This window comes from Alligator mississippiensis, chromosome 4 (genome assembly GCF_030867095.1).
Source record: "Alligator mississippiensis isolate rAllMis1 chromosome 4, rAllMis1, whole genome shotgun sequence".
NCBI classification, from domain to species: Eukaryota; Metazoa; Chordata; order Crocodylia; family Alligatoridae; genus Alligator; species Alligator mississippiensis.
In genome coordinates, this window is record NC_081827.1 from 7,300,318 (window position 1) to 7,325,443 (window position 25,126).

General features: G+C 47.4%; 1 protein-coding gene across 2 annotated transcripts in view; it reads right to left on the minus strand.

The window, feature by feature from the left end:
* EXOC4 (exocyst complex component 4) overlaps positions 1-10,950 on the minus strand; it is a 558,473-nt gene extending 547,523 nt beyond the window's left edge. For both annotated transcript variants that reach the window (XM_059725748.1, XM_059725747.1), the window contains exon 1: positions 10,832-10,950. In XM_059725748.1, the coding sequence (XP_059581731.1) occupies positions 10,832-10,917 (86 nt within the window). In that variant the 5' untranslated portion in view covers positions 10,918-10,950. The remainder of the gene's footprint in view (positions 1-10,831) is intronic.
* Positions 10,951-25,126: the final 14,176 nt, after the last annotated feature.

Here is a 25,126-nt window from a genome sequence, read left to right on the forward strand (position 1 = left end):
AAGTTTGTTTTCCCCAATTAAATCAGCTATTAAAGGCCAGGTCTTAAAAACAGCAACCTTTAATTGGAAAGAGAAACGCCTAACAATAAATAAAAGGCAGACACACTCACCAATTAAAAAACTGACAAGATCTCTCAAAAAATAGCATTTGCTAAATGCCAGCCTGCTTGTTTCAGAGCACAAAAGCTGCCTCCACCAACTACAGACAAAATAAAAGGTTAGGAAAAAAAAAAAAATCAATATAAACACACGTGCCTGTCCTCTGAGAAGATAAGAAAATATTCCCCAAATTGCCCTGCATCAGTTGGCCAGAACTTTCTCCAGCCAATTCATTACATTTTAAAGAGACCGTATCAAAGCTTATGGGACTGGCATTAGCCCTCTGTGACAATGGGTCTTTTCTAAAACTGATAATAATGCTCTGACCTTATAATACCACACTTTGACTTTGTGCAGTATCTCTCCCGGAATAACCTTCACAACGTCTCCGAAAGACATGCAAGAATCATTCCATCCACTTTACTAATGGGTAAGTGGAGGTGCAAGGAACTTCAGCACTTTGCTCCAGAAGATAAAGCAAAAGGTAGCAGTGCCAGGAACAGATCAAGAGCCGTGACACGCAGTTGCCTGCTCTGAAATCTCAACAGAAAAAGTTCAGAGTTAAAAATCACCATCTCTGACCTGATGAGTTCGCAAGCACCACTCCATTTTTATGAAGCTACTGCGGCAGGGTGAGAGGGAAATAGGAAGAGAATAGGAAAGAGAAGAGATTTACTTAGCTTCACCGCACCTTAGTTCAGGGGTAGGCAACCCACAGCCCGGGTGCCAGAGCATGGCATGCAAAGGCATTTTGTTTGGCACGCATGCCTCGGTGGACAGCAGGAAAGGGGCCATGGCTGCACTGCCGCAAGGACTGGGCCCCTCGCAGCTCCCCTGCTGTTCGCCCCTGGCATGCCAACATCTTACAAGTCGAGGTTGTGGGTGTTTTTGGCACTCTGCCCAAAAAACATTGCCAATTCATGCCTTGTTGATACCAGACTCACCCCGCTTGAGCACATATGGCATTGCAATGCCAAAATGCATTTAAGATGATGTGCCAATGCTCCTGCTGAGACTGAAAACCAGAGGCTCCTGGCTAGAGGGTCTTGCCTCTCCACTCAGGGTCAAACTGATCATGATATTTGGGGTCAGCCTGGTAAAGACTATAGGGGGAGTTGCCTTCCTCTGTAGCAGGGCCCTCTTCCTGGGATTTCTTGAGTCTATATAAACTACCTTTTACAGAAGCAAGGACTGTCCACCATGGTCCCCCTGCTAAATAAGGGCAGGTTAGGGTGTTATGTCTTTTGTCAGGGTTGACTGTAGTTTTAGCCAAGAGGCTAGATTCTGGATTTGTAGGGGTTGGTTTGAATAGGGGTGATCCTGCCTCAGGGAGGGGGTTGGACTAGATGACCACCAAAGAGGTCCCTTCCAGCCTTGCTTCTCTATGACCAAGTCAGTCAGTGATCTATCTATTAAAAAACCAGGCCCAACTCAGAGGACAATCCTGCTCCCCTATTACGTGCTCTAGCCAAATGTTATGGGCACCTATTAGACAAGGCCAAAATGGAAAGCAAGTGCTTCACAGCACCTGGAGAGCACAGTGTCCTCCCGTGAATCCCACTTCATTTTCCCCACTCCTTCCTAAGTGTATTCAGTAAGCATCTCCAGTTCTAGCCGACCACCTCTTCTTCTAACCTCTGTTCTCAGGAGTGTGGTTTTAAACAGCAATATGTCAGCCAGGCCAAGATCAAACAAAATAGTCCTACAATTTCCAAAGATCCAGCAATGTCCCAATGCGACAGAAGGTTTTGCCACTGAATAGAAACAGCAATGCCACATCAGCACTTCCAGATACAGCACTTCCGACTGATTGCTCCATGTCCTCAGCATCCACAGCCCAAACTGCTGCACAGAGTTTGAGGTCACCGTGGTGTGTCTAAATCTGCAGGGACTGTTCACAAATTCTACAGGCACCTCCACATTGTCACGCTCTTTACAAGTGGAGAAAAGTGGGACAGAGTTCCCATGCAATCCTGATGGAGCCTGTAATACTACACTGAATTATATAAGATCTAACTCTACAGGCACCAGCCACGTTTTAGGCCAGATCCTCAGCTTTGGTAAACTATCATACCTCAACTGAAGCCAACAGAGCTGTGACAGTTTAGAGCAGCTGCGGACCTCACCCCAATACTCATGAACAGAGTAGTCTTTTACTTCTTGGGAAGTACTAATGGTATCCAGGATAGAATTTATGTGTCCCGACTTCCAGGCTCCTAACCCTAACATTGCACCAGGGTACAAGGACAAGGCACAATAATCAGTATGCTACACACCCAAAGAGTATTGTGCAACAATACTCACAGAACTGTATATTCAGGGGCTGAATATTAAGGGAGAAAACAAATTTTTAAGCTGGAAGCCACTTCACCTTGTGGTTACTAATTGGTTAGGAATAAATTCAGATAGGCATCTGCTGACTGCCGACCTATCAAAGGAGTGAAGTTTGGGAATGATCTTCCAAGCCAAAGGGTAGGGGTAAAAAACTATTGAAGAAATAGGGCTGGCAGGGACCTGAAAAGGTCCTCTAGTCCATTCCCTCCTCAAGGCAGGATTATTCCTATCTAAACCATCCCAGACAAGCGGTTGTCTATATTTCCAAGGATGGAGAATCTACCACCTTTCTAAATAATCCATACCAGTGCTTAATCATCCTCCTTGTGAGAAAGTCCTTCCTAATATCCAACTTAAATTTCCCTTTTTGCAGTTTGAGAACATGACTTTGTCTGTCCCTTGCAGCCATGGAGAACGCAATGTGAATTGCTTTAAGGCTGAACTTGGTACGGTTATGGAAAAAAGTTGTGGCTCAATCAATCTGCGGGATGTTAAATCAAGTATCCACATTTCCCTGACTGCAATCAGGTGCCTGCATTTCCCAGGCTATAAAGGGAGGTCGTGTAGCATGGAAGGCATCTGGTAGCCCCACACCTCAGGGCTTCTGCTGGTCACAGATGTAGGCCAGGAAGGAATTTCCTTCCAGCTACGCAACTCATGAATACTGCTGGCATTTGAAAAGATGGGGGCAGGAAGGAAGGGTTTTTTTCACCTTCCTCTGAAGTACTAAGACACTGGGCACAGCTAAGTCAAGGAAGTTTTGACAAGGGTGTACTGATGCTCCCTGCCAGGACTTCAAAAACCCAGCGGTTCCAGCCTACAGGGTCTTGCCCTTCTGCTCAGACTTGTTTTCCCCTTGGATCAGATCAGGATAGACTGCAAGATTTTTGCCCTCCTCTGTAGTGCTGGCCTTGGTCCTTTTCCTAGGATTTTCTCAATATCCATTAACTAACTCCTTCCGTCGCTGTAGTACCCAGGCACTGGCAGCACCCTTGTCTCCCCTGCTTTTACACATGACACTATACGGGCTTTTCTTGATGTTCTGGCTACTGTACACCTTGCACTTGTGGGTGAGGCTTTGCGTTAGCATTAGCAACTGCCTGCAAATTCAAGGGCTGGACTCAGTGACCCAGGAGGCCCCTTCCAGTGCAATGTTCCCATCTTCTTACTCAGCATTAATAAGTATGATCATCTGACCTCTCATTAGTAGTGACAATCTGAATTTGTAAAAGCTCTTCCATCTGAAAATTTCAAAAGTTTTTTTAAACAAATATATAGATTAAACAGATAAATTAGATCTTAAAAAAAAAAAGAGAGATTTTCTTTCCAAAAAAGACACCTTTATAAATTGGCACAAATAAATAAATAAGAGTTCATCAGCTCTTCCATTTTTTCCTGTTTATTTACAGCACAGTGCTCCTGTTTAGCAACGTTGTATCTACTCATTTTGACCATTTCCTCAAGCAAAGTCAATGAGTTTCTTCCCAATAGCTGGGAGAGGGGAGGGAAGGGAAAAAAAAGACATTAAAAAAAATAAGTGCAAAAGCATGTAAAATTGTCAGGGGAGCTTAGAGATGAGTATTCTGGAAACTAAGCTATTTTTTAACTGCTTAAAGGGACATGATTACCCTAAAATCTAAGCTACACAATATATTTATGAAATTAGGAAGGACAAGAAAAAGTACCAAGCAGCTACAACAAACTTAAGTTACGAGCACCGACATCAAGCTGAGAGTTTGGCCTATTATGACTTTGAACGTCTTACTGCAGTTACCATATTACCCTGCATACACGTGCCCTCAGATGAAACATACTTTTTGGAAAGTAGAGTGAAAGAAAAAAAGATTTTCCAGAGTCAGGGTTGACTGTGTGACACAGTAAGTCCTCAAGAGTGCATTTTTTTTGTGGGTTTTTCTAACATCTATATGCAGCCCCTGTTTCCAGGAGGACATAAAGGTGTGACCCCAGACCCCTGCATGGGCAGTAAGAAGACTGTTAGCTCTTTACTGCAAGTCATGTATATAAAGTTCCTTTAAATAAAATGCTGTTTCCACATCACAAGCCAGACCAAGATACTACACCAGCAGTTTCCTTCTTCCTTCTGGCACAAGTGACAGTGCTCAGCCCAGAACTGCATTTACCAGAGTGGTAACATAGGACTGTCCCCTTGGCAGCTCCCTGGCATGCACAGTGTCTACAGGAAGGGTAGGCAACTGTTTTTGGCCAGAGTGCCGAAAAAAATCACAACGTCTACCTTGGAAGGTGCCGGAGTGCTTGCAGCAGGGCTTGCAACCTCCCAGACACCTGCTGGGAGCAGCCTGGGCTCTGTGGCTGGCAACCGCTGCTTAAAGCCCAGGCCGGTGGTGGTGTGCCGAGCAAAATGGCCTTCCGTGCCATGCTCGGCATGTGTGCCGGGGGTTGCTGACCCCTGGTGTACAAGCTTGCTCCTCTTCCAGTAAAGAAAGCGGCTTCCCCACCTAACACCCCCAAATTGCACGTGAGAAAATACAGTATATGGCAGGGATGCACAATCCAAGTGCACTGCCATAATTCTTGATGAAGGAAAAACAGATTTGCAAAGCACAAGTTTCCCCACTAGCAATGAGGGCTGCCATCCAATTGGAGTCGATCTCACTAGTGCCAGCCCGCCATCAGAAAGCTGACCTTGCAAGGGCCCCTCAAAATTTCAAGCTGTGCACTGTTGTTATATGGCTTTTCCTCCTAGCCAAGCATCTTTGCCATTTCACAAACACTGCTTAGGTTTTTTTCTAATCTAAGCTCAACATTCATTTCTTTACATTTCAAATACAGTAATTACTATTTTTCTGGGCTTCCAAAGTAATTGGCAAGGAGATTTTGTTTGCTGACCAACTTATTCATCCTTGCCCAATATATATATATATATATATATATAAATAAAAAAAAAAAAGCAGAAGGAATTTTAACGATGCACTCCCTTTTCACCAATTATACTGTTTACTTTTGCGTTCAGAAGCAGGGTGGACTCGATGATCTGTCAAGATCCCTTCCAGCCCTTAATTTCTATGATTCAGTAGACCCTGGAAAACGAAAATAATAATGATTCACTTTTCCTTTCACTTCTAATCAAGTTTCACTGTCCGATTCCTCTAGTCTAGTTCAGCATTACAAATATCTGGATGGCAAGCACCACGGGGAATGTTTAGAAGGAAAACAGCAAATGCTTCCATTGATTTCTGCATTTATAAGTAACACGACTCACTAGCTCATTTTAATTACTGCCTTCATAAAACATTTTACCTAAAAATGTTAAATCAAACAGTTGTATCTAAACTCTCTCCAAGCGTCAGAGACTCAACGATATAAAATCCTAGACTGGTAAGACTTCTCAACTGGAGTGCTGCAGCACCCTGGGTGCCATGAGATGCTATGCCATCTGCACCCCGAGGCAGCACTACCTAGGGTTACCATATTTTCAGGATCAAAAAAGAGGACACCTGTGGTAGGGAGGGGGCGGCAAGAGGGAAGGGGGTATATGATGGGGGAGGGCAGTGATATGCCTGTGCCCTGCCTCTGCCTCTCACTACCAAACCCGTGCCCACCCCCCCACCCCCCCCACCCCTACTGGTGCCCCTCACTCCCGACCTGCAGCCCCTGCCCACCCCCACCAGTGCCCCTCACACCTGACCCGCAGCTCCCACCCCCGCCCCAGCCCTACCAGTGCCCCCGACTCCCAACCCACAGCCCCCTGCCCTCCCCTTAGCGCTGCTGGTGCTTCTCTCTCCCAACCCAGAGCCCCCGTCCTCCCAGCCCTGCTGCCATTATGCGCATGCACACACAACACACACACACACACACACACACTTATTTGCCGGGGCCCGCGCACAGAGCACGTGACCCCTGACGGCCAATCACTTTGCCTGCTGCTTCTAGCCCCAAGCATCTAAGTTGCATGTGCTGGGAGGAGTACAAGCAAAGCAAAAACCCAGACGTTTGCCCAGATTTTAAAAACCTGCCCGGACACAAGGACAGGGAGCCAGAAACAAGGGCATGTCTAGGAAAACCTGGGCATATGGTAACCTACTGTGCATCTATTTCCACAAGATGCCATTCAAGGCCAGAGTGAAAATTGCCTAAAACAACCAATGCAATTCTGGGGACAATTTCCTGCTCCTGTCAAGACCCAAGAGCAGCACTTGCTTCTCTTCCCTTTCCAGTAACAAGCTACAGCCACAGCTGTGAAGGTAAAAATCATGCCAGACACTCTTTGCTAGGGGAAGCTGACCCTTTCTCCCTGGCTCCCCAGGAAATGTAGCAGGTTTCACTCTGGAAGCTCCTTCCCAAAGGAAATCTGCAGCAAAGGCAAGTCAGCAGGAGTTTCCACCAGGCCCACGGCCCTCTACACATCTCCCCATGCTGCAGTGCCAACAGGACCCTTCCCACAGCAGGGACCGGCCACACAGCAAAAGCATCTCATATATTTTAAATGTGAAATGAGATTTGTTCTAGCATCTCATACATTTAAAATATATATAATCAATGACTAGAGTTCACACACAAACTCCTAAGTGACTCTTTGACAACTTCAGAGTGAAATGGGCCTGACCCTTAGTCACTGTACCTTATCTTGCTTCAGGGTGCTGCTCCAAGGACAAATACATTAAAGATTTGGGACAGGACTATTATGGTTGTGCGTCAACCCAGTGTTTTAAAAATGAGTTTCCATTCATTTTTATGCACTGTAATAATTTTTTTTTTTTTAAAATAGGGTAGCACTAAACTCAAAAAAGTTATGGAGGAGTGCTTTGAGTCTAAAATGATTGAGCATCACCGATCTACAGCATAAAGATTTTAACTCTCTCTCATTAGACGCTTTATTCTCAACCTAAACGTAGCACCTGTAGGGTTATCAGGAAGAGAGCAAGGAACTTAACTTAGAATCAGGCATTTTGCTTGTTTGTTTTATAGTAAAAAGATAGAGATTTAAACAGTACTGAAATACCTGAATATCAACATCTCAAATGCAAGAGTGCTGCGTGCAAGAGTGAGATCTACTGAACAGCAAAACTGATGTCTAATGTCGCAGCTCACACTCTGTGACATTGAAAAGTAGTGAAGCCATTCGTGAAAGTATCATTAACGACACTGGTAAAGAAGCATTTTAAATTATAAATTTTATATGACTGACCTTTTCAGTTCTTCCCACCATAAGATGCTCACACGCGCGCACACACGCACACATACAGTGTCAAAAGGGTTTTTTTCCTTTCCCCACATGAATCGCTTTAAAGCTAAATTTACATTATACTTCCTTTCACTTTCAGTAATCCATTGTATTTTCTGTAAGTCAAGTTAACTTGTCACTATTTGCCCTTTTTGCAAACTTTTTAGATTTCTATCCATTTACACACGGAAAATACAGTGAGGTTAAGTTCTATTACGTATATACCCAGTTGCACTCCCAGGAATCACTTCTACACTTTACAAGTATAGCTCAATAAACTGGTTAACTGAGCAATTACCTTGAGACCAGCTACAAGTGCAAAGTAGCTATCATGCCCTAAAAAGCTCCAACCAGCTATAAAGTTAGACTTCAAAAATGGGTACTATCCAGCTTTACGGTTGCTATTCAGCTTTAGATCTGCACATGTAGCAGGCTCTCCCCTGCAGCTGAGAGCCCCGTCAGGCGAGGGGGCAGCTGCTGGGGTGCACCACACCCAGCTGGGCTGGGAGTTCTGCAACTGAGGGGACTCTCAGCCCTAGCAGCCACCAACCCTGGATCCCAGGAGCAGGGGATCCCGAGTCCTGTAGGTGCAGACGCTGGGTGCCGGGACCCAGCCAGGAGGTACAGCCCTGGGGGTGCATGAAACTGGCAATAAGGTACAGGGAGATCTAATGCATGATCCCACAGTTGTGCCTCCTGCCACGCACATGTGGCACAGCAGAAGGCACGACTGCATGGATTGTGCATTAGATCCCATCATGCCTTTACCTGCATGTGTAGACGGGCCCACAGTCCATTTTAAACATCTGTTCCCAGCATGCTTATTTACTCAAGAAACCACTGATTTCACATGGACTTTAATGAGTGGGTACATTTTTATTGGCCTCAGGTTCTTCTTTTTCTTTTTTTAAATCCTCTAAACACGCAAATGTAGGATGACATGGACCAATTACATTCAGTATCAGCCTGGGAGCTTTATTCTGTAAAACTTTACAGACAAGAGTGTTTGCTCATACAAACATTGGCATCCACTACGCTAACATCTCCATCCATTGCTATTTGTATGACTGAATGCAGAATTTGGAGTCTGCAGGAGTACTGCTCATTTCAAAATTGCCTGTTTGACTAGGAAGATAGAAAGCTTCAATTAAAGTCCCTTCTCTCTTTCAAATATAATGCAATTTTTTGTATATATTTAAGAAAAATAAGTTACTGAACATTTAACATTCTCTCTCAGCTTAATGCTGAGGAACTGCATGCTTATACTCTGCTTAATCTGCAAAACACAGTCTCGTTTTAGATATAAATGCCTCTGCACCGGTCTAATAAAAGATATCACCTCTACCCCGAGTTCTGATTCCTTTTGCATCCTAAACAAATATGAAAATTTATCAATTAATTGTTATGACATGGACACATGCTGGGTGGGGGGACTAGATGACCTCACAAGGTCCCATCCAGCTCTATTCTCCGGGAAACCATGAACTTGAAACCAGGCAGAAATGGCTATGCCAAAGAAACCCACACTTCACATCTTTCTATATTTATGATTTGTGTCTTATTCTCTTGCTGTCACACTTTAAAATACCAATATTACGCATCTGGGATGCTGGCTAGAAGTACAGCCTGCCTTACATTTCTTTACCTAGAGTTCTGTAAGGCCTAAAAAACTACAGATTTCGGGGCACTGAAGAACTCCAGGACTCTTTTCCAACCAGTTGTATACAGGCTTGGATGTCTTTAAATAGTCTGTAAACAGGAAACAATAATAAAACTCTTAGGCAGAGTTTAGACGATGGTTTGTATGGGATGGTTTGGACAGAGATGATCCTGCCTCAGGTGGGGGGTGGGACTAGATGACCTCTGGAGGTCCCTTCCAGCCCCACTTCTCTAGGAATCTGTTCCACATAGAAAGAGGTCTTTAACGTCTCCAAAATGGCATGATGCCACTCAGCTTTATAACGTGACGTTACGGCGACCAGTTTATAACGCACAGGAGTTACACCGGGATGACAACGTGCACGGAGACAGCAAACAGCCATCTTCGCAAACGTGGAAAAGCTCAGCATTAATGAGCACCAGTGTGGAAAGGTGGCTGTCAACACGCTGGCGATAAGCAGCAGAGAGAAGGGAGTTATGGGTGTTTTTCAAAGGGCCGCACAATGAAGTCGAGTGCGGCCATCACATGCCCCAGGTAGCAGAGGTAAAGCCTCCTCTGACACAGGACAGGAGAAGTGGGTCCTGGGAACAAGACTGCACCAAGATATGGGTAGGGTCAGGGCTTGACTAGACAGAAGTGCTGGCTGGCGTCTGTGTGGTTTTCCCCTTCCTTCTTCATCCCTGGCCCAACAACGGCACTCCTGGGAGTCCTTCTGCCGCTGGGAGCAACGACGGGCGCGTTTCCTGGTACAGACAATCCTCGACTTACGACGTTTATAAACCGACACCCTGTTTTAACTCGCCGACGTCAGTTTCGACTGACAACGCTCGATCCGACGCGACGCCACGTCAGCGAACAAGTTCGCCGCGTCGCCCATCTCCCTGCAGAACATCTGCCCAAGCTTCCTTGGACGCTTCCTTGACGAAAGCAGATGAGACTCCACAAAAACCTGGGCCAGGACTCCTGAGAAGAGCCCACCCAAGGGCCCGTCCAAGACGCCAGCAAAGTCACCTCAAAGAAGTCCTTCCAAATCCATACAATTGCTGTTTACAACGTAAATACATTAACGTAGCTATATTACTCATCTATAATTGATCGAGTACAAAATTCTGAGGTATTTTTGGTGAAAACAGGGTATCGGGCCTTGGTTTAGGAACCAATCCCCCATTTGTCACATTGTTTCTTGGGAGAAAATGAGTTCTGAGTTGCAACATTTCTACTTAAGATGCAGTTTTGAGGAACCGATGTGAGGACAGTCTGTATTAGGGCCGCGCGCCCCTGGAGATGGAGCACCCTCCACCTGGACGGCGTCTCTCCTGGCGAGCGGAAAGGGCCCCAGGAGGCCGAGCCCGCCGCGCTCCCCAGGTGCCCCTCACTCCCTGGGAAGGGACGATGGGGGGGGGGAGGGGCAGGAGTGGCCCTGCAATGGCGGGGTGCCCAAGGGGGGAGGGGCACTGCAACTGGGGGGTGCCCAAGGGGGGGCCCTGCAAAGGGGGGGTGGCCAAGTGGGGGCAGGAGAGCCCCTCCCCCGCTACCTGATGACGGAGATGAGCAGGCCCGAGGGGTCCTTGCTGCGGCTCATGGTGCTCCGGTACCGGCCCGCCGCTTCGGCCGCCGCCATTTTGAGCCCACACCCCCCAACCCGCGGGGCGGACACCCGTGCTGGCAGCCTCGCAGCCAATGGCAGGAGAGGACTCGAGCGAGCGGCGGCTCCGCCTACCAATAGGAAGCAAGAGGAGGCGGGATGAGCACATCAAGCTTCTGAGCGGCGCACAGGGCGCCCCGGGGCACGCTGGGAGTTGTAGTTTTCCTGGTGCCACCCCACTGCCCCGCCCGCAGAGCTGGGTCCAGCCCCCCTCCCTCATCGCTCCTCCCGTTAATTATGCATCATGATTACACTCGTGGCCCATGAGGGGGAAGAAATTCAAATAACATTAATTATTAAATTTTTAAAAAATGAAAAAAAAATGAAGTCACATTAATTATTCAATTTTTAAAAAATGAAAAAATTAAAATAACATTAATTATTCAATTTAAAAAAAATTTTAAATTAAAATAACATGAAAGCTAATTACAATGAAAAGAGAGCGCACAATGGGGGGGGCCAAAGGGGGGGCAGTAGGGTCCCTGCAATGCGGGGGTACCCAAGGGGGGGGCAGGAGGGTCCCAGCAATGGGGGGGGACCCCCAAAGGGGGGGGGCAGGAGGGTCCCTTCCCCCGTGACCCGCCCTGGGCCTGACGAATGGCGTTTGTGTCCAAACTCTTGCAAACAACAATTTTTCCAACTATTTAATTGGCCTAATAAAAGAAATCAGGTTCACCCAAAGAACCTTGCCTGCTTGTGTCCTTAGACCAACACGGCTACAACCAACAACCCTAATTAAAATGTTTAATTCAAATAAAAACAAGCCCATCCTGCTGGGGTCATCTGATCCCGGCGGTCTTTCCTGCCCAAGTGCAGGGGGGCTGGACCCAATGATCTGTAGGGTCCCTTCCAGCCCCTAACAATGAAACTGTAATTAAGTGGGAGAAGTAATTAAATATAAAATGGGGGATGCTTGGCTGGACGGCAGCTCACAAGACGGAAAAGGACTTGGGAGTCTTGATAGAGCACAGACTCGATACGAGTCTGCAGCGCGATGCGGCCACACAAAAGGTGAATCTGGTTTTGGGTTGTATCGATTGTGAGACACGGTAGTGGATCTCTATTTGGCACTAGTTAGGCCTCACGTGCATGCGGTTTTGGGCTCCGCATTTTAAAAAGGACGTGGAGATGTCAAACAAGGTCCAGAGGTGGGCGACGAAGATGATCAAGGGCTTGGAAGGCAAGTCAGACGAGGAGAGGCTGAAGGAGCTGGGCATGGTGAGCTTGCCGAAAAGGTGCTTAAGTGGGGAAGTGATGGACATCTTCAAAGACTCGAAGGGCTGCCATAAAGAAGAGGGAGAGCACCTTTTCTCTCTTGCTGCAGGGAGGAGGATGCAGATCGATTGCTTGAAGTTGCAGCAAAGTAAGTTTAGATTGGCTACCCGGAAAAACTTCTTTATTGTTCACACAGAAAGGCGGAGGAAATGCTGACTGGGGAAGGTGTGGAGGTGTTCAAGGAGAGGTTGGACAGCTGCTGGTCTTGGATGATCTAGGCCTAGCGATGCCTTGGGTATTTCCCATGCTTTTGAGCTTTGCTGGTACCGCCTCCCAGCTCCCTTCCTTTTTCTGCTCCGCATGTTTTTAAGCCTTCCCAGAGGCATCGTGTGTTGGCAACAGCCATGGACTGGGATGCATCAATGCTCCTGCTGCAAGCAAAGCCTGAGGCTCCTGGCTGGAGGGTCTTGCCCCTCCACTCAAGGTCAGACCGATCACTGTGTCTGGGGTCAGGAAGGAACTTTTTACCCCATGAATGGGTTGGCATGGACTGGGAGTGGAGGAGGTTGCCTTCCTCTGTAGCAGTGGGCTTGGCCCTCTACGTAGGACCCCCTGATCTTATATTGACAAGATTTTATAGAAGTAGGGACATTGGCTGTCATGGTTCCCCTGCTTTACCTCTGATGCTTTTTTGTGTCAGAGTTGACAGTAGTCTTATGTTGGGTTTAGTCTATGATTTGTATGGGATGGTTTGGATAGGGATGATCCTGCCTTAGGCAGGGGGTTGAATGAGATGACTCTGGAGGTTGAACGAGATGACCTCTGGAGGTCCCTTCCAGCCCTCTTCTTTATAATTCTGATTTTATTTCTATGAGCCCTCTCCATGTGGCAGGCATTTGTCCAAAGGCTCCCTGCTACCCCTGGGAGTTCCTATTTTACTGTATTATAATTGCACTTAAATTTTACCCCCATTCAGAAGAACTAAATCACGGGAGATAGAAAGGGAGGAAAGCAGAAAGTCATCACAAGGCAAGCGGGCATTGTGTGGCATCAGCACAGTGCTGTGATGTGGCCTCGCAAAGTCCTGAGGGAGTTCACTCAGTGCCCCTGGTGAGATTTAACGTGCCCCTCATTAAATTCAAGCCAGCCCTTAGGAAATGCCAGGTCTTAGTTTTCACTCATTTTTGGACTACAGGAAAATAATAAAACGAAGGCAAGGGAGTTCTTTTTCACGCCGCGTGCCATGAAAGGGAGGAACTCATTGCCACGAAATGCGGTAGATGCTGAGAGTTTAGCCAAATTCCAAAGGGGACCGGACACATTTTTGGAAGAAAAGGCCATTGATCGGCACAGAGCAGGGGTGTAAGAGGACAGCCTCCGATTCAGGACTTCAGTGCTGCAGGCTGCAAGAGACAGAGGAGCAGCAGGGGGAAAAAATCCCTGTTCAGACCCCGTTAACTCTCTCTTTCAGCATCTGCACTCTGCCACTGTGTGACACAGGCCTATTTGACACCTATCAGGAACATGAGCCTTGTGCCCACGGAGCAATGGTTAGCCCTCTTGTCCTGTTAATAGTGTGCTACTGGGTATGCATCAACTGAATACGCAAGACAAATAAAAGACAAAACAGGGACAGGAGTGAAGGTCAGAGTGGGGACACTGAGCAGAGCATTGCCCATTGCCCCTTGAAGGACTCCAAGGAGCCAGCGGGCACTGCTCAGTGAAACTCTGCCCGGAGACATGAACAGACAAGGAGCAGGAACATGGCCCCGTAGACCCCAGGGATCTGGGGTCAGATAGATCGCTACCTGGTAGGGCCAAGATAATGTTGACCAGGAGGTCCAAGGACTTGGTGGAGTCATGGATGGGGAGCGCGTACACAAAAAGGTGCAGAGAGCAGTGCAGGCAGAGCCTCAGCAGGAGGCAGTGAAGGGGCTGCAGCCTGGCACAGCCCTGGTAGGCATGTGCCAGGGCCTCCCTCTGCTTGCAGAGGGGGCCGGTGTTGGAAATGTCCATAAAGCATGCCACTGTGAGACGCAAAAGACCGAGCAAGATGGACTTATGGCCTGACCCCCTAATTGACAATGCTTATGCTCTGAATACAGCAATTTTTCTGGTGCAAAAAACTCAAAAAGACCGCAACAAGTCAGAAATTATTTTATTTTTTTGCACCACGGATTCTTATTTGAAATCATTTATTGTTTGAAATCTTGTGAATCGTGTTTGCCCACTTAACACCCACCATGGCACCCCCGAAAGGATTTCAAGGCACCCCAGGGTGCCACAGCACTTGGTGGAAGAGCACTGTGCTATGCAATGATGTTTGAGCACTCCAGCATGAAATCAGAACACAATGAGTTTTCACCGCTGCATAAAGAAGCAGCGACACAGTGAAGCATCATAATGCAATAGGGTCTCCTTGATGCCATGGGATGAAGCAATGTTGTGGCACGCTATTATAAAGTGGTTCACTTTCAATTAGGCATGATAATACTTTAACTTAATGTGGTGAGACATTGTAATTTGATGAAGTTTCAACAGCATGTGATAACATTTTGACATTATGTCACAGAGCCGTGTCATAATACTTTTAATTACAGCTGGGAGAAAAATTCTTACTCAAACCCCGCTTTAATTTAAGGAAAGGGTGGGGTGGGGCAAGGTAATTTTTGCAATACACTTAAATTTGTCTTTTTTTTTTTTTTTGAATTTTTATAAAAACCACAAAACATCTTCTGGTTTTCTAGTGACAAACGCTGGGAAAAAAATATTTTCAACTAAAATCCAATAATTGTCAACCAAAACAAACAAAAAAATGTGTATAACCATTACACGTTTTCAGATGAAAAAATAATTTCCTAGTGCACTCTATATTTTAGTTTGCTGTAATGTTGTATTGATCTCCCATAAGAAGACATAACTTGAGTTAAGCATCGAAACAGATGACTTAGCAAGACCATGAATTTCCATCCTTGGAAGTTTTTCAGTGCAGATTAGACCAACATTTGTCTGGGTGCTACAAAGCTGTTAAACAACAGCCCCATGGGTTGTATGAATGGGAGGGTCACTTGCAAATCAAGGGAAGCGACTCTTCTGCTCAATTTGGCACCGGTGAGGCCTCCCCACGAGGAGTCCTGTGTCCAATTTGGGGTGCCACACTTCAAGGATGGGGCCAGATTGGAAAGAGTCCAGCAGAGACCGACCAAAATGAATAGAAGTCTGTGAATCATGATTTATGGGGCAAGGCTGAAAGAAGAGAAGAGGCAGTTCTTTAGTACAGTCTTCAAATACCTGAAGGGCAATTATAAAGATGAATATAGACTTTTCTCTGTGGCTGTAGGAGCAAAGGCCTCAAACTGTAACAAAGGAAACTTAGGTTGGAGGTTAGGAAGAATTTTCTGGCTCTGAGTCTGCCTAGGGAAATTATGGTATCTCCATTCCTGGAAATTTTCAGTGGTAGGTTGGACAGGCACTTGACTGGGATGGTTTAGGGCCGAACTGGATAACCTTGTGTGGTCCCTTCCAGCCCTACTTTCCTATGGTCCTCTAAACCATTCAAATGGCTTCATTAACATACTTTTAAAACCAGCTTTTCCCCTGCTTCTAAGTCTGGATGAGGTCTGAATCTCAAAAGAGCTGTGAGCTGGCAGCTCAGGGGGAGATAAAATAGCGGGACCTCTTGTGTCACTCTACGCATGTGTGCAAGTGAGAACGGTGTAAAACATTCCCGTTCTGACTTGGAAGCATTTTCATGCACTTTGCACAGGCACAAGGAATAAAGCTGCAAAGATTTAGGCGTATAGTTTGTGCATCACCTAGCCAGAAGGCAGCAACCCTTGGGAATTAATCCCAATCCCATGTATTGGGAATTAATAATCCAGAAGCATAACTGGGTAGTTCTGCACCCCGAGCCACAGCAGTAGACGGGCAGTGGTTGCAGCTGGGTTACCTGCAGTGGCATGGCGAGGTGGCTGGGAGAGCAGAGCTGGCAGCTATTATTTTTGCATTCCCATCTAAGTCAGCACCTCGGGCTGGTGCTCAGGTCACCCCCACCCCTTCTTAGTTATGTTACTGGATTCATATACCACCAACCTAAGCCTATTTTATTTTTCCTGGATACAAACTCTATATTTTGGTGTCAGCGTTGTGGTGACTGGGGAAAGGTTGGCTGGGCTGTGGCCACAAACCCAGAACGGATGGGTGGGTACTTTTGACCGCTGGAGTAGAATTAGGCATAGATGCGTACTGATTTAAACAAAGATGGTTTTACTTACACTGTCGAGGTATACAGCGTAGGAAGAGAATTAACTTCAAACTTCAGTTACAGTTTCACCGAAGAGCTCTAACACGATGAGATATCTTTTCTAACTATTTCAACGAGCATGCAGGGTACGGGGTACGTCGGGACGGTCGGTGACGGGGAGTCGTTGGTGGGTGATCAGTCCGCCAAGTTCACTCCGAGATGGGCCGGAGTTCTCTGACTTGGGCGGAAACTGGTCTAACTTTTATACGGCTAGCGAGCCAATTGCTAGTCGCCATGTAGGAATAATTTAAAACCGGCCAATAATAGTGTGCGTATTTGCATACGAATGGCAGGAACTTTTCTGCGCCGGGGTTCTCCACCGTACCGAGAAATTCCGTCGTACGAGAATCTTACTGTGCCGAAAAACTTTATTGTGCTAGAAAATTCCACTGTGCCGAGGCACTTAACTATTGGGTTCTGACATGCCCCCTTGCCGACGGCACAGCTGGAATTGGAGCACATGCACGTCGTTTAAGTCGTCATCCCTCTCGGGGAGTTCATAGGGCAAACGGTTATATACAAAAGCATACAATGAAAAAAGTTCGTTCTCAATGGATCGAATCAAATAATAACCAATACAAACACAAAGACACATAAGTACATTAGTTACAAAAAGTTCAATCACGAGGAATTCAATAGGTGTCATGGCGAAGTCACACGTCAGGCCCTGCGTCTTCTCTCTCTCTCTCTCTCTCTCTCTCTCTCTCTGGGTCCGCCTCTGACATGTATTCTGAGCTTCGGACAAAAAAAAAAAAAAAACTGTAAAGAAAAATTCTCTGAACAGTTAATTAACTTATATTACAATGTTTATATGGAGCCGCACATGCGACTGGACAGCTAATTAGTTTTCCGCTGCTTTCCGCCCTCCCCAAAGCACACGATACAAGTGCTCGGACATGGCTCCGCTCTGGACGATTCTCTCTCGTATGCTCGCAGATGCAACCGACGTGGAAACTTCGGGCGCCGCGTGGTTTTGTCCGCGTTTTGTAAGATGAGAACGTCGTGGACTCGTCGTCTGGCTCTTTTGGATATTGGAAACCTAATTCATAGGCTAGTTGCCATTGGCCCGCATCTCCCAGGATTCGTAGCTGCTGTTTAGTGAGCCTAGAATGATGTAGGAGGAATCCAAATATGATCCACTCCTTTGGTGTTCTTTGCGGCAATGGTTGCAATGTTCGTCGAAGGTCAGATTCGGGATGTCTTGCGCTCTGAGCCTCGATCGAGCATGCAGTGGGTCGACGCTCTAAGTCACTAGAAGTTCCTGTGTCCGGCTTCATAAAGGCCTGTAATCACGGGAGTTGACGTAAAAGATTACCCGCGGGTTGACCAGCTAGTGGGTTGAGGAGAATTCGAAGGATGATAGCATTTCTTCCTCCATAAACTTCAACGCAGGCTTCCACACCGTTGAAAGTCACCGGAACAATTCCAGGGCTTCGCAGGTGGCGGTGAGGCCACGGTCCTCGCTGCTGGGGCGGTGTCAGTCCCAGTGTGTGTGCTCTGGATTTCCAGGAACATTATGAGATTCCTATTATTGCCGGTAGAATTTATTCTACACTGGCCTTCGATGGGCGGCTGTCGTGCCATGCGTGGGATTTGTGGCCGACTTGGCCTGCAACCAGCGCCGGAAGTGGGATGGGCCAGTGAACATTACACGTCACTATGTCTATGTCGGTGGCGTGCCCCCCACTCCATGAGGCTTGCTGGGTCAGGAAGCTTGCCTCCTCCAAGTTTAGTAAGTCAGATCCAAACTCCACGACTAGGCGTCCCAGCCACACTGCTACAGTTTCTTCATGCTTTATTTTTGATTCTTTGCATAGCTCCTGTAACTCAGTCCAAGTAGGAGCGCGATAGGTGGTGGTGCAAACTGCACCCTGTACATTGATCACTCGATTGATTGTCGCCACAGGATAAGCTGCTATCGAAGCTGTTGCTATATCTGGTGGGAGGGGTGGATGTGATCCTCTGCTCGATGCCCCCTCCCCGTGGTAAGGAGGTGAGGCCGCCGGGAAGGACGTCACCTCAGTGGGCGGGGTTGCTGGGCGGATTCCTGCCGATTCTTCTGAAGCTCCGCCCTTCTTTTCCGGGTGCTCCGGGCGGCTCACTCCTTCCTTGGTGCCATCTTGGAATGGCGTCGACTCGGGGCTTTCTTTCACTGCTGCTTCTCTAGCCGCCTGAACGGTTGTGAGCAGTTGGGCTTCTAGATCCGCATTTTTCCGCAGCAAAGTTGTTATGGTGTGAAACATTATATTCAACGTTCTCCCCTTGTCGCACTCCGGGCCTGCCCTCTCAGTTGTGACGCGTCCTTCCGCCTCTAAATCTTCATGGAGCTCAGGAAAAAGCTCGCAGCCCCTCCGTCCAAACGCCAGGGCTGGGGGACTGAGCCTGTCGATTGGCGGAGGCTCTCTGCCCTCCTGTATAAGTCGCATACAGCGGGCAAACTCCCGGCTGAGGGTCGGGCTGACTTCACTCGGTTTGACTCGGGCGAAGGATGCGGTGCCCCCTTCCTCTCGGGGCTTAAATAAGACCCGCTCACTACTCATCACACACCCGAACACCCCGGGGTGAAGATGTGCTTCCCATTCTTCCGAAGCTCCCTCTTTCCCCTTCAGCGAAAGATAGCTGCTGACGAGCCCTTCACCCATTCCGCCCGCCTGGTGATAGGCGATGTGTGCGCCTAGTTCCACGGCGTTCGACACGTGGCGTCTCCCACTACGCCAGGGGCAGCTTTTAACTAATTCTAACTCCATCGGGTCTTCCCCAGATCCTGTTCGTGATGCCATGTGGTGACCGGGGAAAGGTTGGCTGGGCTGTGGCCACGAACCCAGAACGGATGGGTGGGTACTTTTGACCGCTGGAGTAGAATTAGGCACAGACGCGTACTGATTTAAACAAAGATGGCTTTACTTACACTGTCGAGGTATACAGCGTAGGAAGAGAATTAACTTCAAACTTCAGTTACAGTTTCACCGAAGAGCTCTAACACGACGAGATATCTTTTCTAATGATTTCAACGAGCATGCAGGGCACGGGGTACGTCGGGATGGTCTGTGATGGGGAGTCGTTGGTGGGTGATCAGTCCGCCAAGTTAACTCCGAGATGGGCGCGGAGTTCTCCGACTTGGGCGGAAACTGGTCTAACTTTTATACGGCTAGCGAGCCAATTGCTAGTCGCCATGTAGGAATAATTTAAAACCAGCCAATAATAGTGTGAGTATTTGCATACGAATGGCAGGAACTTTTCTGCGCCAGGGTTCTCCACCGTACCGAGAAATTCCGTCGTACAAGAATCTTACTGTGCCGAAAAACTTTATTGTGCTAGAAAATTCCACTGTGCCGAGGCACTTAACTATTGGGTTCTGACAAGCGTAAGACTCATCCTGCTCTTGGTGCTGGTAGGTAGCACACTGGACCAGGACTTAGGACTCCAAGAAGTTCCTGAGGAAGGCATTTCACTTCTCTATGCCTCAGTTTCCCCTTCTGCAAAATTAAGATAATGACACCTCCACTGCCAAGCACATTTGAATCCTAATGAGAAAAAACCCAAACAAACAAACTCTTATTATTATGGAGGCAGAAAATCTTTCCCAGGTGCAGTTGGAGATTTTCAGACATTAATAGCTGTTAGGTGTTTCCAGACCAAGTTCATTCAATCATGTCAAAGACATCTCTATTTGTAGCTATTTATGAGCTGTTTTTTAAACCCAAAGCTGCACCTGAACAATTTTAATTGCCTGAAAATTGCTGAAATCTGCTGGGAAGTTAACAATACCCATAGATGTATAAACAATCTCTGTATTTGAAATATGAGGTAATTGGAGGCATGGTATTCTTAGGGCTTGCCTAGAAGGGGAAATTTTCTGCAGTAGCTCTTGTGGAATAATCTATATATACTATCAACAGCTATTGCAGAATAACTCTAAGAATAACTCTAAGTCTGTGCACTCTGTTCTAGAATAAAAATGGCTTTTTTTCCAGTACAGTTGGTCTGCAGAGTAATTAGTTCAAAATAAAGTGACTTTTGTTCCAGAATGGAGTGTCCACATGAGATCTGTTACCTTATAGTTATAGCTAGAACTTGCAGTCCTGCTGATTTGAGAAAGCTCTGATTTGTTGACTTTCTGGGTAGTTTTATTAATGCCTTTGTTTGAGGTTGGCAATTGAAACAGGAGGAGTTTTAGATGCTGGTTGGAGGGATTTATTTATTTATTTATTTATTTACAAATGGCCTCCTTGTCAATATTGTTTTGTTAATTGGCCGTTGGAACAGGACAAATCTACACATGCACTTTAATGTGCATAAGCCTATTTTAATGTACATTAAAGTGTCACTAAAACGTGCTATTTAGTTAATGCACATTAAGACAAGCTAATGTGCATTTTCCTAGTACCTCACGATGGAGGTAGTAGATTTAATGCACATTAACTAAAGTGCATTAATGCACATGTAGATGCACCCCCACACAGAGACTGGTTTTTGCTCCGTGTTCATACAGCACCCAGCACAATGAGTTCCAGATCCATGACTGCAGCTCTTAGGAGACACAGATTAATTATTAATATTAAAAGTGACATAAGGTGACTTAAACAGCCTGAGGAGGTCAGTGGAGAATTTCCCCTGGGCAGGAGAACAATTTGCTGATGTAGGGGATCCCATTACTGTCCCCCAGCCCCCACATTGAAGAGGTGGACTCTTTGGCAGAACAAGGAGGTGGTACAAGGCATAATGAAGCTCTAAATCTAATCCTCCACTGGGAATCCCACACGGTGGTGCAAGGCAGAGCTGACTTGGTGCCTCTGCAATCTGGCCTGCAGGAGGGAGCTGCAACCAAGTCTCTGCAGTCCTCGTTCCTTCTACCACCTCTGACCACAGTTCATAATCAATCCTTTGAACTAGACAAGTCCTTTCTTGATCCTCATGTTCCTGTTCTACGCATCTCAGTCCAGGACGCAAGCTCAATCCCAAACCTCCTTTCCCCCCCCACCATGTGAACAGACAGTGGGATTATTATAGAAAGAGCATGTTCTCCCCCAGCTCTTAAGAAGTGACCAGCAGCCCCTTCCACTACAGGGGCACAAAGAATAGTCTTGTACAAATCAGCACCACAGTATATTTTGCAGGTGGCCCTGATCTTTGAGAATGTGTCTACACAGGTTGATTATGGCTTAGACTTTTGCTGGCCCAGCCATACCAGCAGAAAAAGGCAGCTCTGGTATTTTGGTGTATGAAGACTATGTTCTCATTATCTACCATTGGGCATACAGCCGGAATGATGGGGGAGGTGAGAACATTTTTAAAAGCCAAAAGATATAGGTTCCAACAAGGGCTCAAGTAACTTCCACATGCAGTGTAGCCGAGGGCAGCATGTATCCCTCAGTGGGTGTATCTACACAGTAGAAAAAACCCCTCACACATTGGGTGCGTAGAGATGTCTAAATCGACTAAAATAAGGTGGCTTAACTTAAAGCGACTAAGTTAAGCCACGTCAGCGTATATACACGTACAGCTCCTTGACATAGTGGCAGCCATCTTGTGATACACAGCAATGTTAACTAATGCTACTCAAGATAACGCACCTCAGAGGTGTATTATCTTGTGCTGCATTTAAGTCAATTCAGCTCCACATATGCATGTATGCTTCGAGTGTTAAATTGACTTGAACAAGTTAAGCTGACTTGACTGTCAGAAAAGTAGTATGTGTATATGCACCCTCAGAGTGGGGGCTGCCTGCCAGCCAGCCCTGCACTGGAGCACCCCTATGCCCTAGCCAGCCCCTCTCCAGCACATTGAGCCAGGTCGGAGCAGACCCAGCCTGGCAAGCTGATCCCCCCCTGAGCCCCCTGCCAGCTGAGGCTGCTCCTACCTGGCTCAGTGTGCTGCGGTCCCAGGCGCACGTGAAGACACTGCACCCAGGAGCAATAAACTCGGGAGTGATATGCACAAGAGTTTTTGTCGCATTAATTTCACGTGTAGAAACACCCAGTGATTCTTACATATTCCTTGTTATTCATTATTCTAAAGCAGGGGTGTCACTTGGCCAATGAGGAAGGGCCAGAATTCAGGAGTGGAGCAAGCAAAGACAGGGTCTACTGCCTAATTCCCAGGTACAGTGCCCCACTGGAGACACACAAGTGGTAGGAGGGCAGGGAAGAGAAAAAGAGAGCCAAGAAATGTCTGCATAAATTCCTGCCCTGCTGCTCACCCTGCTGCCTGGTCCAGGTCCTGCCTGCAAGGAGCCCTGCAGTGCAAATCTGGTCCAGGGCAGTGGGGTAGGCATTGAGTTTGACACCCCTATTCTAAAGGATGTGTCATCCACTCATCACTGTAATGTGTAACTTGCCTCTTAACCATCTGCTTTTCATATGTCTAAGGAACCTTGCAACTAGGTATCAAAATTGGTACAAATTAATTCAGGTTCTCCTCTTAAATCATTTTTAATCACATGAAATTATTCTGGTTCTAATGCTGCTAGATTGGGTATCAGGGAACTGCTCCTGATTTGCATCGTAGCCCATGGAAACAGACCTATGGTTTCCATTAAGGGCCTGTGAGACACTCCCTGGAAGGCAAATGGCTCCTGCACCCTCTGACCCCTCTGGTTGCCCTTCCCTGTTATTTCGCCTGCCCCACCTTGACTGTTACTCAAAAGGGTTGGAGAGGCTGCCTCAAGGACTAAGAGTGGGTCTAGTTCACTGTAAGCTTGCCACTCAGGCAATCAGTTACCCATCTGGCCCTATGGGTGCCCTAGGACACCAGATGTTCATGGTCTCCGTTGCCCCTATAGCCACCTCCATGCCTCACAAATGCTATATGGTATCCCTTTAGAGATGCTGCCCGGCCCCACCACACCCTCCCTGATGCTAAGTGAAACATCTGGCCAGTCTTCCCATGAAGCATTCACCTCTCAGGGTCTTTTGGTGTCTCCAGCAGTGTGTCTCCTGCAGCCCCTTTCTCCTGGAAGTTACTCTCTGCAATGCATCAGGCCTGACTGATCACCTCCCTTCAGGTGCTGGGCTTATGTGGCCCAGAGCCCTGCCTCTTTTGGTCGGGTAACTCCCTAATCACCTATAGGGGCTTCTCCTTCCATCTAATGGGCAGACTCCCCCACCCCGCTGCAGCTTATCTCCACTGCTTGCAGCCTTTATCCTCTGGCTGCCTGGAAATCTGCACTACTCCCCCAGCTTATTGCTGTACAGGTAGCTTTGGCCCAGCTGTCTGCCTATCAACACAACTAGGTTAGCCTTCAGGTGCGCCTTTGACTCCCTTTTACACGGCCATCCTTAAGAGCAATCCTGATCCTTTTTCATGGGTGGAAATCAGGAGCATCTCTAGCGGCATCCTCGATATAACACTGATCTAAAGTTAATCAGTGCAGTAGGCCCTGGCCCCCAAGGGCAGCCGTGATGCCCCATTATCTATGCCTCATTTCAGCTCTTCAAGGAACCCTCCCTTGTTTGTCTCACCTGCTACGCCTTGATGGATATTCCTATCCTTTAAGGAGGCTGCTCCAGGGCCTTGAAGTGAGCTCTGATTCACTTTTTCTCTACCTCTTATGCCTGGAAAGCTCTAGCCTTGCCCCCAGGCACTAAGTTTCCCTAAGGGTATTAATCAAGGCCTCCAGCCTCCCCCATTGCCATGGCCATGCTTTGCAGGTATCCTTCTTCAACAGCCTGTACAGGTTTCAGCCCCTGGTCTACAACCAGCAAGATAAGGGCTTTATCTTGCTGGTTGTAGACTTCCAGCCCAGGCAACCCACTTCCTCTGGCCTGGTTTCCGAATCTCATCTTCATCTCTGTTGTGCCTCAATCTCTCAAGGCACAGGCTCCAGGCCTCTTGGCTCTAGCCTGCCCCCATCTTGCTCATGCTCTCCCTTTCCCCTTTGCCCCAGGCATCCTGGTATGTGGCCTCCAAGCCTCCCCTACAGACACAACCCAGTCCTCTGGTTTAAAACTAGAATAGAAATGCAAGCAACCACTTCTTACACAGGCACTCAAAGCTCCCTTCCCTCTCCTTGCCTTCCTCCTCCCACAGCCATCTCCCCACTTACTGGCTGCCTTGGCTCCTAGAAGTACCTTCCTCAGCTTGCAGCTTCCTCTCCCTGCCAGCCTGAGCTGGGAGGAGCTCTTCTCCCCACTGAGTTCAGGGCTGCACTGGCCCCTGAGCCTCAGAAACCCAGGCTTATATCCCCTGGGCTATTCCAGTCAGATGCCCCCCTGACCAGCCACAGGTGTGTCTGTCCTTCCAGACTAGTCAGTGGCTTGCTGCTGTTTCTGCAGCTAAGGTGCAGTGGCTCCCTTGCTGCCTTCCCCAGGCTTTGCCCTACTGCCTATAGCTAGCCATGCATTAAGCACTTGCAGCTATAGGTCTCTGGCTGCCTGCCCACCTCCGGCTACCCCATGTCCAGCTGCCTGTCGACATTTTGCTCCCTTCTCTCCCCTAAAGTAGCAGGAGCCTCTGCCTCCCTGTTACAGTCACAAATCAGAAATTGGGTCCCATCTTTTCTGCTCATCTAGATGAGCTAAATTCTGATACTTCACTCAGTTTGAACCGTGGCCATACGCGTTTGCCTGAGTAAGAAATAAAGACAGACTCAGACCATCAGAATTTGGCCCAATGATAAGTTCTGTATCTGAATGCCCTTGTTTTTCCTATTTAGCATTATTTACCTCT